An 11,558-nucleotide genomic window follows, 5' to 3' on the forward strand; every position below is an offset into this window, starting at 1 on the left:
TTTCTTTCCTTGGAGTGCTTTAGCTTGAGGCTACACCCTTTCAGAGCAAGATTAACAACAGACCAAAGGAAAATAAATGTCTTTGACCTTTTTCTTACCCCAAAGGAAAGTCAGTTAGTAAACATTAGTTGTCAGCTAATTTCTACTTTACTTGCATCAGGCCTTTGAGGCCAGAATGTAGAAAAGGAAGGAGAAACTCCTGTGCAAGCAAAGGAGAATTATCTATAGCCACAAAGGTTCCTGTCCTTCCCCTGGACCCAAGTCAGACTCACGCAAAGCCATTTCCCCCTTCCCCTGGATTCGCTGGGTAAAGTGACTTTTCTGACCCAATACCATCAAGCAACAGATGTGGCTGCCACTGCATTGCTGACATCCATACCGTTGTCATGGCTTGAATTCACCCAAGACTTCGTGACACACCGAGTTTCCCTTCAGGATTCTAAGACTAAAATAATCTTCCTTTTCCCAGAGTCCTCTGCCCTGTGTGCAAATTCTTTTCTTGGCTGGACCAGGTGGGCAATGGGAAACAGGAATGGGGTGCTTCTTCCAGGACCTCTGAAGCAGGAGGAAAAATCATTAGAAGTGGGTGGGGAGGTAGGAAGACCAAGCCTTGCAGGAAAAAGAACTTCCCAGCACAGCTTTATCGGAAAATACAAGAAAAGTGAGGCCCTTGCTGGTGACAAGAGGGTCAACTTGTGTCTCTGGGGCCAGTGCCTAAGCACTGCGACATCTGAGAAACACTACTAGACCCCTGAGAATCCAGCTGCTGCTTAAGGCTGTGTCCTGTTAGTTGTGTCCAAGCTGCCAGGCGGAACGGAGAATGTCGCCTACGTGGAGGAGCAGCACCTCTGCACCCTGCTGCCTCCCAGGGCAGCTGCTTTCGACCAGGGGACAGGCGACTGACCACCCTGCAGACCTGGGAAGTCAGCAGGGAGTTGGCTGCAGCCAAATTACATATGGTGCAGGAGCAAGGCCATTTCCGACTTCAGCAGCTGGTGCTGAGGAGAGAGAACACATTTTAGAGCTGTGGCATCCCAGGTTACAACACAGGCGCTGCTTCTTCCATCTGTGAGACTTTGACCTCTTACTTGAGCTCTCTGGGCATGCATTTTATTATCTGTAATCCACAAAAAGGGGCAAAGGCTTCCCTTTTGCTGGCTTGCTGTTCAGAGCTAAGAGGCAACTTCACCCAGCGCCTTCTGCCTACTAAGACCTCCTCCCCCTGTTCCCCACCCCCACCCCAAGGCTGAACCCCCAGGACCTGTGTCAGCACTTCTCTAGTCCTAGAATATTGTGCCCACCCCTGAAAATTCCCAAGATTCACGAGAGCATCAGCCTCCCCTGGTACCTGCCCCCATACCCCACCTCCATGGGAGGTGGTGACATCCCCACATGAGAGCTAGAACAGGAGCAGCCCTTCCCTTCCTCTCTGGATCCACAGCTACAGGAAACACCTGATGTCCCCACCCTTGACCTGGCCCCCCTCTGGCAAGTTCTGCAGCTGGGACCACACAGAGGTTTCAGAAGCCCAGAGGTATCAGACTGCTTGGCCATTCCTCAGCCATCACCCACCCACAAGAGCTTTCACAGGTATGATGCAAGTGAAGTAGAAATCAGCCGTACTTTGTTCTTCTGTCAGCTTCTCGCTTGATCTCTTGATCACGCTGCCCTTGAACCCGACACTATAGGAAAAAGGGTTTAGTTTATTCTTTTCTGTCATTGTTGTTTAGTCGCTAAGTCGTGTCTAACTGTTTGTGACTCCGTGTACTGCAGCACTCCAGGCTTCCCTGTCCTTCACTATCTCTCGAAGTTTGCTCAAATTCATGTTCATTGGGTCAGTAATGCCATCCAACCATCTCATCCTCAGTCACTCCCTTCTCCTCCTCCCCTCAGTTGTTTCCAGCATCTGGGTCTTTTCCAGTGAGTCAGCTCTTTGATTTAGGTGGCCAAAGTACTGGAGCTTCAGCTTCAGCATAAGTCCATCCAATGAACATTCAGGGTTGATGTCCTTTGGAATTGATTGATTTGATCTCCTTTAGGATTGGTTGGCTTGATCTCACTTCAAGGGACTCTCAAGAATCTTCTCCAGTACCACAATTCAAAAGCATCAATTCTTTGGCACTCAGCCTTCTTTATGGTCTAGCTCTCACATCCATACATGACTACTGGAAAAACCATAGCTTTGACTACATGCACCTTTTGTTGGCAAAGTGATTATCTCTGCTTTTTAATACGTTGTCTAGGTTTGTCATAGCTTTCATTCCAAGGAGCAAACATCTTTTAATTCCATGGCTGTAGTCACCATCTGCAGTGATTTTCAAGTCCAAGAAAATAAAATCTGTCACTCTTTCCACTTTTTCCCCATCTATTTGCCATGAAGTGATGGGACCAGATGCCATGATCTTAGTTTTTTATATGTTGAATTTTAAGCCAGCTTTTTCACTCTCCTCTTTCACCCTCATCAAGAGACTCTTTAGTTGTCTAAATCACAGTCTGTAAACATCATGGTGAATGATACCCTCAATAAGAAACCCACTTTACACTGTGACTCAGATCGATATGCTCACGGTGTGTGTGTGCACAAGAAATCAGAGCTCCCTAAACAGTATCCCAGCTGAAGGTGATGGACCCAGAGTAATATCAATAATAAGACTCAGAATCAAGCCAGTGGCTACAACTGATAAATACCTATTCTGAGCTAGGTACCACATATGTGTGTTAGTTGGTCAGTCGTCTGACTCTTTGCAACCCCATGGACTGTGGCCCCCAGGCTCCTCTGTTCTTGGAATTTCCCAGGCATGAATACTGAGGGGGTTGCCATTTCCTTCTCCAGGGGATCTTCCCAGCTCAGAGATTGAATCCACATCTCCTGCACTGGCAGGAGTATTCTTTACTGCTTAGCCACCAGGGAAGCCCCTCATCTCTGGTGAGGGTGTTGCAATCTCAAGGAGAGCTAGGAAGGAAAAACACAGGGTACTTTGGGTCTCTACAGAAAGGGGGGAGTCCACTCATACTTGTCCAGTCTCAGGACTAGACTGTTGTGTGCTTCCGATCTCAGACCCACACCTGACCATAAATAACATTTTGCTTTGTCATAAACACCCGACCCTGCTACCTTAAGTTACCCATCAACCCCCACCCCAGATCCTGAGCTCACAGTGATCCTAATTCCAAGCTCATATGTACCCTTGAACCTCAGCAATGTGTGACCTTTCATTCCAGGCTCTTAATCCAGTTGCATACTAACCTGTCAACTTCCTGCACAGGGTCTGAGCTTATTCCAACTAGCCTTCTGCAGATATCCCATGTCCTTGCTGCCAGCTGAAACAGCACAGGGTGGTGTAGCCAGTGAGGACTCTCACTGAAGCATCTCCAGAGGCAAGAGATCAAAGCCCAGGTTTTAGGACCCTTGGTGCCATGGATGGCAAACAGTAATTTGAGGAGAAAACTGAGAACTAGAGAGAAGTGAGCACTGTTATAGGGGCTAAGCTCTTGGCCTGGAATGCTTATACTCTTGTCTGTGCAGCAAACTCCTATTCATCCTTCTTAAGCCCATCTTGATAAACCCTCTCTGGAAAGCCTTCTCTTACACCAGCAGTTCTCAACCCTGAATGTGCATCAGAATCACCTGGGCCCCAACTCCAGCATTTCTGGTACAAAAATGTAGAGCCCAGGAATGTGCATTTCTAACAGGCTCCCAGGAAATCCTGTTGTTCAAGGGACCACACTTTGAGAACCACCATCTTACACCATCCCCACCTTCCCAGACATGCCCAAGCATCCTCCTCTATGCCTGTTCTGACCTATGTGGCAGGTCTGGCCAGGCTGAAGTGTCACTACCATGGAGTCAGTCACATGGTGTGACTTGAACAAATTAATATCTGGTTTCTACACATAAGCCAAGAAATTCACCCTCAAGTGATCCAAGCCCTTACCTCTGGTCCTCACCCAGCTCACCTAGGCTCATCACTGGGCAGGACCTGCAGGGTTAAGTGTGCCGACATGAGGCTGCTCAGGCACACACAGGAGAGACTCCAACCCAGGGAAATCAGTTACACTTTTCTGGAGCTTAGCTTCCAAATCTGTGATAAGGGAATAAAAGTAACTAGTACTGAATGGGATTGCCGCTGGGACTATTTGAATTAAAATACCTTAAGTGTTAAGAATGGTACCTGGCAAATGGCAAGCAATTGCCAATTGTTTTTAAAAGAGAAATAAGAGTCCTTTCTAATACTGGCTGCATTGGACAAACTTGACTTAAGAAAGGCTTGCCTTCACCCGGGAAATTCCTCACAGCAATCTTGGGTATTTGAGCTTCTATACCCATCCATGCTGACTTAAGGAAGGTTCTGTCCTTTCTTACTTAACTCTGAGGGGCTTGGTAATCTAGAAAGCTCTAGAATGCTGGCCTCTGAATGCATTCATTTGTATGCATGCTTTTATCCTAGGAATCATGCATTCAGCAAATGTTTATTAAGTGCCTACTACGAACTAGACATGGAACAACAGACTGGTTCCAAATAGGAAAAGGAGTACATCAAGGCTGTATATTGTCACCCTGCTTCTTTAACTTATATGCAGAGTATATCATGAGAAACGCTGGACTGGAAGAAGCACAAGCTGGAATCAAGACTGCTGGGAGAAATATCAATAACCTCAGATATGCAGATGACACCACCCTTATGGCAGAAAGTGAAGAGGAACTCAAAAGCCTCTTGATGAAAATGAAAATGGAGAGTCAAAAAGTTGGCTTAAAGCTCAAGATTCAGAAAATGAAGATTATGGCATCCGGTCCCATCACTTCATGGGAAATGGATGGGGAAGTAATGGAAACAGTGTCAGGCTTTATTTTTGGGGGCTCCAAAATCACTGCAGATGGTGACTGCAGCCATGAAATTAAAAGACGCTTACTCCTTGGAAGGAAAGTTATGACCAACCTAGACAGCATATTGAAAAGCAGAGACATTACTTTGCCAACAAAGGTCCATCTAGTCAAGGCTATGGTTTTTCCTGTGGTCATGGATGGATGTGAGAGTTGGACTGTGAAGAAGGCTGAGTGCCGAAGAATTGATGCCTTTGAACTGTGGTGTTGGAGAAGACTCTTGAGAGTCCCTTGGACTGCAAGGAGATCCAACCAGTCCATTCTGAAGGAGATCAGCCCTGGGATTTCTTTGGAAGGAATGATGCTGAAGCTGAAGCTCCAGTACTTTGGCTACCTCATGCGAAGAGTTGACTCATTGGAAAAGACTCTGATGCTGGGAGGGATTGGGGGCTGGAGGAGAAGGGGATGACAGAGGATGAGATGGCTGGATGGCATCACTGACTCGATGGACGTGAGTCTGGATGAACTCCAGGAGCTGGTGATGGACAGGGAGGCCTGGCGTGCTGCGAATCATGGGGTCGCAAAGAGTCGGACACGACTGAGCAACTGAACTGAACTGAATTGATGTGCTAGATACTAAGTCCCAAGCTGCATTTGATCACCCTGGATTGAGATGTCCAGCATCCACTTGACCTTCCCTTGTCTGTGCCTCCCTCCCCCGCCCTGACACCTGCTCTGTCTTTTTGCTGACTTGAGGCTTTTTTGTCTCCTCTTCCCCATCTCCAGGCTCTATGCTGGCCCCAGAGCCCTCAGCCTGACCCTCCCTCCTCCAAGGGCCTCAAACCTGGAACCCCCACTTCCTCCCACCACCAGCCAGCTTCTTATCAGAAAGAGGCATCTGGCAGCTTCGCTGGGGAGAATGACCTCATCACACTATAATTAGTGACTCTCTGAATGGAAATGACTATTATGAAGCATCCTTCTCTGTTTTAATAGGAGGCACCCTTGTAATGGGAAAATGGGATTTCCATGTGAACACTGAAGTTTCCATGCTCTAATAAATCCTTCCTCTCACCCATCTCCCAGAGGGGAGGTTCCTGCTCTCCTGCACATCCTAGCCTTCTGTCTAGATCACTGAGCTTTGGAAAAACACACTCAGTAACTTAGATAGTCCCACAGAGTGCCTCTCCCATAGAAGAAGAATGCAGAGGCCTGTGTAGGGTCTCAGACAGGGATCTCTGGGAGGGGCATCTTCAAGAGAGATGAGACACAGGGCCCCTCAGAGAAGGCAGACTAAGTCCCAGCTTCAAGCCTGAACACTGACAAGCTATGTGATGGTGGGCACATCACTCTCTGAGCCTCAGTGGCCCACCTGTGAAATGGGCTAATAAAAGCGGTGGTGCTGTCGCTCAGTGGTGTCCTACGCTTTGCAACCCCATGACTGTAGCCCACCAGGCTCCTTATCCATGGCATTCTCCAGGCAAGAATACTGGACTGGGTTGCCATTTCCTCCTGCAGGGGATCTCCCGACCCAGGGATCAAATCTCCTGTTCATCTCCTGTTCATCTCCTGCATTAGCAGGCAGACTCTTTCCCACTGCACCACTTGGGAAGCCCCCAGTATATCATGCACCTGGTATACTAGATGGACAGCAGCTAAACCAACAACTGACATATGCAGACACCCCACACATGGTCTGTATTTACCATCATCACAAGAAAAGCTAAGGCCTGAAGGGGCAGGTGATGCTGCACTAAACACAACTGGACCTGTCATCACACCCTGCACAGGTGTCTGGTGAGCAGGTACAGGCAGGGCTCTGGGTCAGAGGGGCGATAGGGATGCAGCAGGGGTCCCGCACGTCCTGGAGATGCCATAATGGTGTCTGACAGCCCTAGGGTTCACACAGTGCTCTCCAGCAATGGTCAGCAGCCAAGCAGAGCCTGGGCCCTGCTCTGGGCTCCCGGCCAGAGGCCTGTCCATGTACCATGCACCTGTGCACCCTGGGCCACTGCACCTGCGAGCAGAGGGTACAAGCTCGTTGGAGACACTGCAGGGTGTGGGTAGCCATCCTTTCTCATCTCGGGCTCTTCTGTTCTGTCTACAGAGCACGACCCTGGGATGGCCTCGAGTGAGATCAACGTCGCTGTCATTGCAGGTATGCGGTCCTGGGGCCCTGCAAGTAGGCAGGAGAGTTAGAGGAAAGACTCACAGGAGGGCCTGCCATGGCCTCAACTTCCTTCCCTCAAAGGTGGTTACAAGGTGGGCCAGGGACTCGGTCTCTGTAAGAATGTCCAACACAGCATCCTGGTGGACGAGGGGCCAAGACAGCCGAATCAGGGCCTGTCAGGCCCTAGATCCACAGGGTTGGAGTCTGGAGGGACAGCCACTCCAGTGAGGAATGTGCAGGGCTGGGTGGGCTTGAGGGGCTGACCAAGGCTCCTGACTTCTTCCCCAGCTCCCTCCAGCCACACTCTTCCTTGTGATGTCTTACACTCCTGTCCCTCCATTCTAAGCCTGCCCCAGCCTTGCTTTGAACCCCATACTGGCCCTTGTTGGTCATGGCTATGACCCCAAACTGTTTCAGGACCCACTAAGTCTGTGAGATACAGCTTTTGGTGTCCTGAGATTCACACATCTCCCATAGTTCATTCATAGCTCAGGGAACTTCATGATTAAATATAAATAGATAAAAGCAGACAATCACGCTGGTGTTGTCCTACTCACTGGACAGCTGAACCTTCTTTTTTTTAGATAATATCATTCACATCATGCAGACAGGAATGCCTAACGGCAGCGGGAAGTTGAGGAAATTGTACCACAAAGCTGAGACTGGCTTCAGCTATAGCCTCTATGTATTCTCCACCAGCCCCTCCCTCAGTAAACCTACCTTCTAAGTCAAGGCAGAGAGTTTCTTCTGCACTTTAAAGCAAACATCTGAGCTTGAACCCCTTCCCAAGCTCTGAGAGTGCCACCCATTAATCCTACCCTAACTGTTCCTTCCTTCCCACTCATCCTCTCTCTCCAAGACCCTGAGTGGCCTGGTCCTTCTGACCAGCCCAGGCACTGCACCACCAGACCCCTGCCGCAGAACCTGCCTCCCAGGAGCACAGGGGAACTGGACTGGGATGAGGAGCACAGACCACATTTCACCCAACCTGCCCCCAACCCTGTGGACAGCCCTCGCCTCCTCTCCTTCCTCCTACCCAGAGGACAGCCAGTTCAACTGGTCTTCCCAACACCATGCACTTCGAGTCCCATGCCCGGTTGGGACTGTCCAGCTTTTAAAACTGAGAAAGCTCAGATTGGTAAAGTATAAGAGAAATACTGAGGGATGGAGTGATGCACTCTGCAGGGGAAGGATAATCTTAGAGGAAGTGGTAGAGACTCGATTCAGAGGGGAGCATCCAAGTTTACCAGGAAGATAAGAAGGGAAAATATTTTCAGCAGACAGAACATTTGCAAAGACATGGGAAAACGGTCAAACAAAAAGTGTTTGGAGAATTACAAATCAGCCAGATGGACTCCGGTAAGAAGAGTTTGAAAATGATTGCAAGTTCTTAATACCAAAGTGTCACAGAGTTTTAGAGGGGGCCATTCATCTGAGGTACTAGTGGTAAAGAACCCACCTGCCAATGCAGGAGATAGACGCAGGTTCAATCCCTGAGTCGGGAAGATCCTCTGGAGAAGGGCATGGCAACCCACTCCAGTATTATTGCCTGGAGAATCCCACGGACAGAGGAGCCTGGCAGGCTATGGTCCATTGAGTTACATAGAGTCAGACACGACTGAAGCGACAGCACGCATGCATTCATCTGAAGACTGAAGGAGAACTTTGATTAAACATGAATGCTTCTTGGAAGGGAAAGACATCAGGTTGTTAACTGGTGATTTCTGAGTAGAAGGATTAAGGACATTTTCATTTCCATTTATATTTCTCTATGTTTGCCAGGTTTTACAAAATGAGCGTGACTTTATAAAATAAATTTTTTCACTCTTTTAATATCTATATGTAAAACACCTAGTTCTTTGGAATTAAACTTATTTAAAATTAAAAGTTTCAAGTCCCATGAACGTCTCAGTTTTAGGCAAAAGCATGAGTTGAATTCTGTGGATGGTGCTTGGAGGTCTGCCTTCCTCGGTGGACCAAGAAGGCCTCAGAACAGGGTCAGTTCTGAGATGATTCCAGGCTCAGTCTGAGGGTGCTGAGTGGAGGGAGTGGGGAAGTCAGGGGTCACTTAGACGGGCACGGGGACGGGCAAGTGCACTGGGCAGGGCAACAGTAAGGCAGGAAGGAGTCAGCCTGTCTAGGCTTGGTGTTTGTCCAGCAGCCTGTCTGTCCTGGCACACCCCCGTGGGCATGCCTGCCCTGCCCTCACCCCAGTCCAGCCCCTGCCCCCCACACTGAGTTGTGTGCTTCCCTTCCTACAGGCGTGATCGCTGCTATGGCCTTCGTGCTGGTCGGCCTCCTCCTGCTCATGCTGCACTACATGTACCGGCACAAGGGCACATACCACACCAACGAGGCCAAGGGCACGGAGTTCGCCGAGAGCGCGGACGTGGCCCTGCAGGACGACCCGTCCCTCCAGGACAACGGTGGCAGCAGCAAAAAGGAGTACTTTATCTGAAGGACTTTACCAGGACTCAGCTCCCCCCATGCCTCCCCGTCCAGGAAAGAGAGCCCCACCACCTGCCCCATCACCTGCAGCACTGGGCAGCCCTCGAGCGCCCCCTACACCCCAAGACACGCACCTCACCTGGGACACTGGGTGCCACCCGGCGTAGGGGCGAGGATCGAAGGAGGAATCCAGCTGGAGAGTCCTCTCCCAGGACCCAGGGGTGCTCAGCCGGGCGGAGGAGGTCTGAGTCCTCCTGGGCTGTACAGGTTACCACCTGCGTTGGGGTCCTCGCTGGGTGTGAGTGGGGTGGTGGCCTGGGGGAGCAAGGAGTGAGTTGTCATCATGCTGACTGGGGACAATAGTATCAAACGTCAGCCCTTGACATTTGGGGGGAACAGCAGGTGCCAGAGCTCCAAGGCACCTTTGTCTCCCGTAGATGCAGCTCTGAATGATTGGAAATAAATTTGAAATGTAACAGAGCATTCAGAGTCAAATGACATGACTGTGATTGTTGTATTCTCTGATGAACTCCATGAGCTGATGCTGGGACACAGCTCTGGGCTCCACCGGGCAGGTGTCAGAGAACACAGTCTATAGAGGTGGCTTCTGGGCCTCATGAGGGAGGGAGGGACCAGTGACCAGCAGGCATCTTCCCCACATGAGCACAGCTTCAGGAAACAAATATAGGAGTGCAGTGTCCCTCTAGAAATACCCATGGCACTGGCTGAAGTGTTGGTTCCCAAATTCCTAGTATTACAAAGAATGGACCTACTAAAAATATGAGTGAACCTCATCAGAAAAGCATTCCCAAGCCCAGTTCCAACATGTGTGGGAAAGGCTTCCCCACAGCAACAGGCAACTCAACTCAATTCTGACACTGTCTACCCAGAGATGGAATCAGACTTCACAGGTAAAGGACTCAGTCCTACAGGATCACCCTCATCTCAGATGTCATCTGTGCTTCCCTCCAGCCAGCTACAAACTGGAGGTGCCAACCACTCCCTCCCTGGGTTCCATGAATGTGCTAGAAGGGCTCACAGAACTTGGGAAAATCAGTTTACCCATGATTTACTCAGATTACTGATTTATTATAAAAGGTTACTGAACCCACACTGCAAACTATTATATAGGATGGATAAGTAACAAGATCCTCATTATAGCACAGGAAACTATATTCACTATCCTATGATAAACCATAATGGAAAAGAATATGAAAAAGAATGTATATATATATAAAACTGAATCATTTTACTGTACAGCAGAAATTAACAAAACATTGTAAATCAACTAAACTTCAATTTTAAAAAGTCCATCGACCATAGATTTTAAAAAATCCATCAGTGGTGACTGACCATCAACCTCGAGACCCGTTCGCATTCCAGAAATCAAGGGGGTGATACTAAAAGTTACAAACCTCTAATTGTATGGTTGGTTCCCCTGGCAACCAGCCTACAACCTTAGGGCCTGCCAAAAGTCACCTTATTCAACCAACAAAAGACACCTTTATCACTCTCAACACTTAAGAAATTCTGAGGGTTTGGGGAACTCTAAGCCAGGAACAGTGGACAAAGACCAAAATATATGAGAAATACATTTTGGTTATCTGAATGACCAAATATATATTTATTATAAATCACAGTATCACATCATCCTTCCCATGATAACAATTGATGATGATGGCTTCCAGTGGCTGAAGTGCAGGTGGCAGAGCCCCCGTTCCCTGGGTTTGGGACCTGGCTCCTCTGTTCCTGGTCCTGGGTTCTTGAGCAACTCACTTGACCTCCCTGGTGGACTCTCGGGGTCAATGGCAGGAACAAATGTGTTGGGTGCTCAAAACTAATTTTATATAATGGATGTGTATCAGTCAATGAAAGTTCCTCAGTGCATCACTTCTCAACGTTTCCTCATGAGCATTGTTGTTATTCAGTCGCTCAGTCATTTCTGACTCTTAGCGACCCCACAGACTGTGGCACACCAGGCTTCCCTGTCTTTCACCATCTCCTGGAGCTTGCTCAAACTCATGTCATCGAGTCAGTGATGCCATCCAACCATCTCGTCCTCTGTTGTCCCCTTCTCCTCACGCCCTTAATCTTTTCCAGCATTAGGGTCTTTTCTAC

General features: G+C 48.8%; 1 protein-coding gene across 2 annotated transcripts in view; it reads left to right on the forward strand.

Moving 5' to 3' along the window:
• Positions 1-9,921, forward strand: part of GYPC (glycophorin C (Gerbich blood group)) — a 48,723-nt gene extending 38,802 nt beyond the window's left edge. For both annotated transcript variants that reach the window (XM_025277605.3, XM_025277598.3), the window contains 2 exons: positions 6,930-6,980; positions 9,254-9,921. In XM_025277605.3, coding sequence (XP_025133390.1) covers positions 6,930-6,980; positions 9,254-9,450 — 248 coding nt within the window. In that variant the 3' untranslated portion in view covers positions 9,451-9,921. The remainder of the gene's footprint in view (positions 1-6,929; positions 6,981-9,253) is intronic.
• The last annotated feature ends 1,637 nt before the right edge of the window (positions 9,922-11,558 follow it).

Source organism: Bubalus bubalis, chromosome 2, assembly GCF_019923935.1.
Source record: "Bubalus bubalis isolate 160015118507 breed Murrah chromosome 2, NDDB_SH_1, whole genome shotgun sequence".
Taxonomy (NCBI): domain Eukaryota; kingdom Metazoa; phylum Chordata; class Mammalia; order Artiodactyla; family Bovidae; genus Bubalus; species Bubalus bubalis.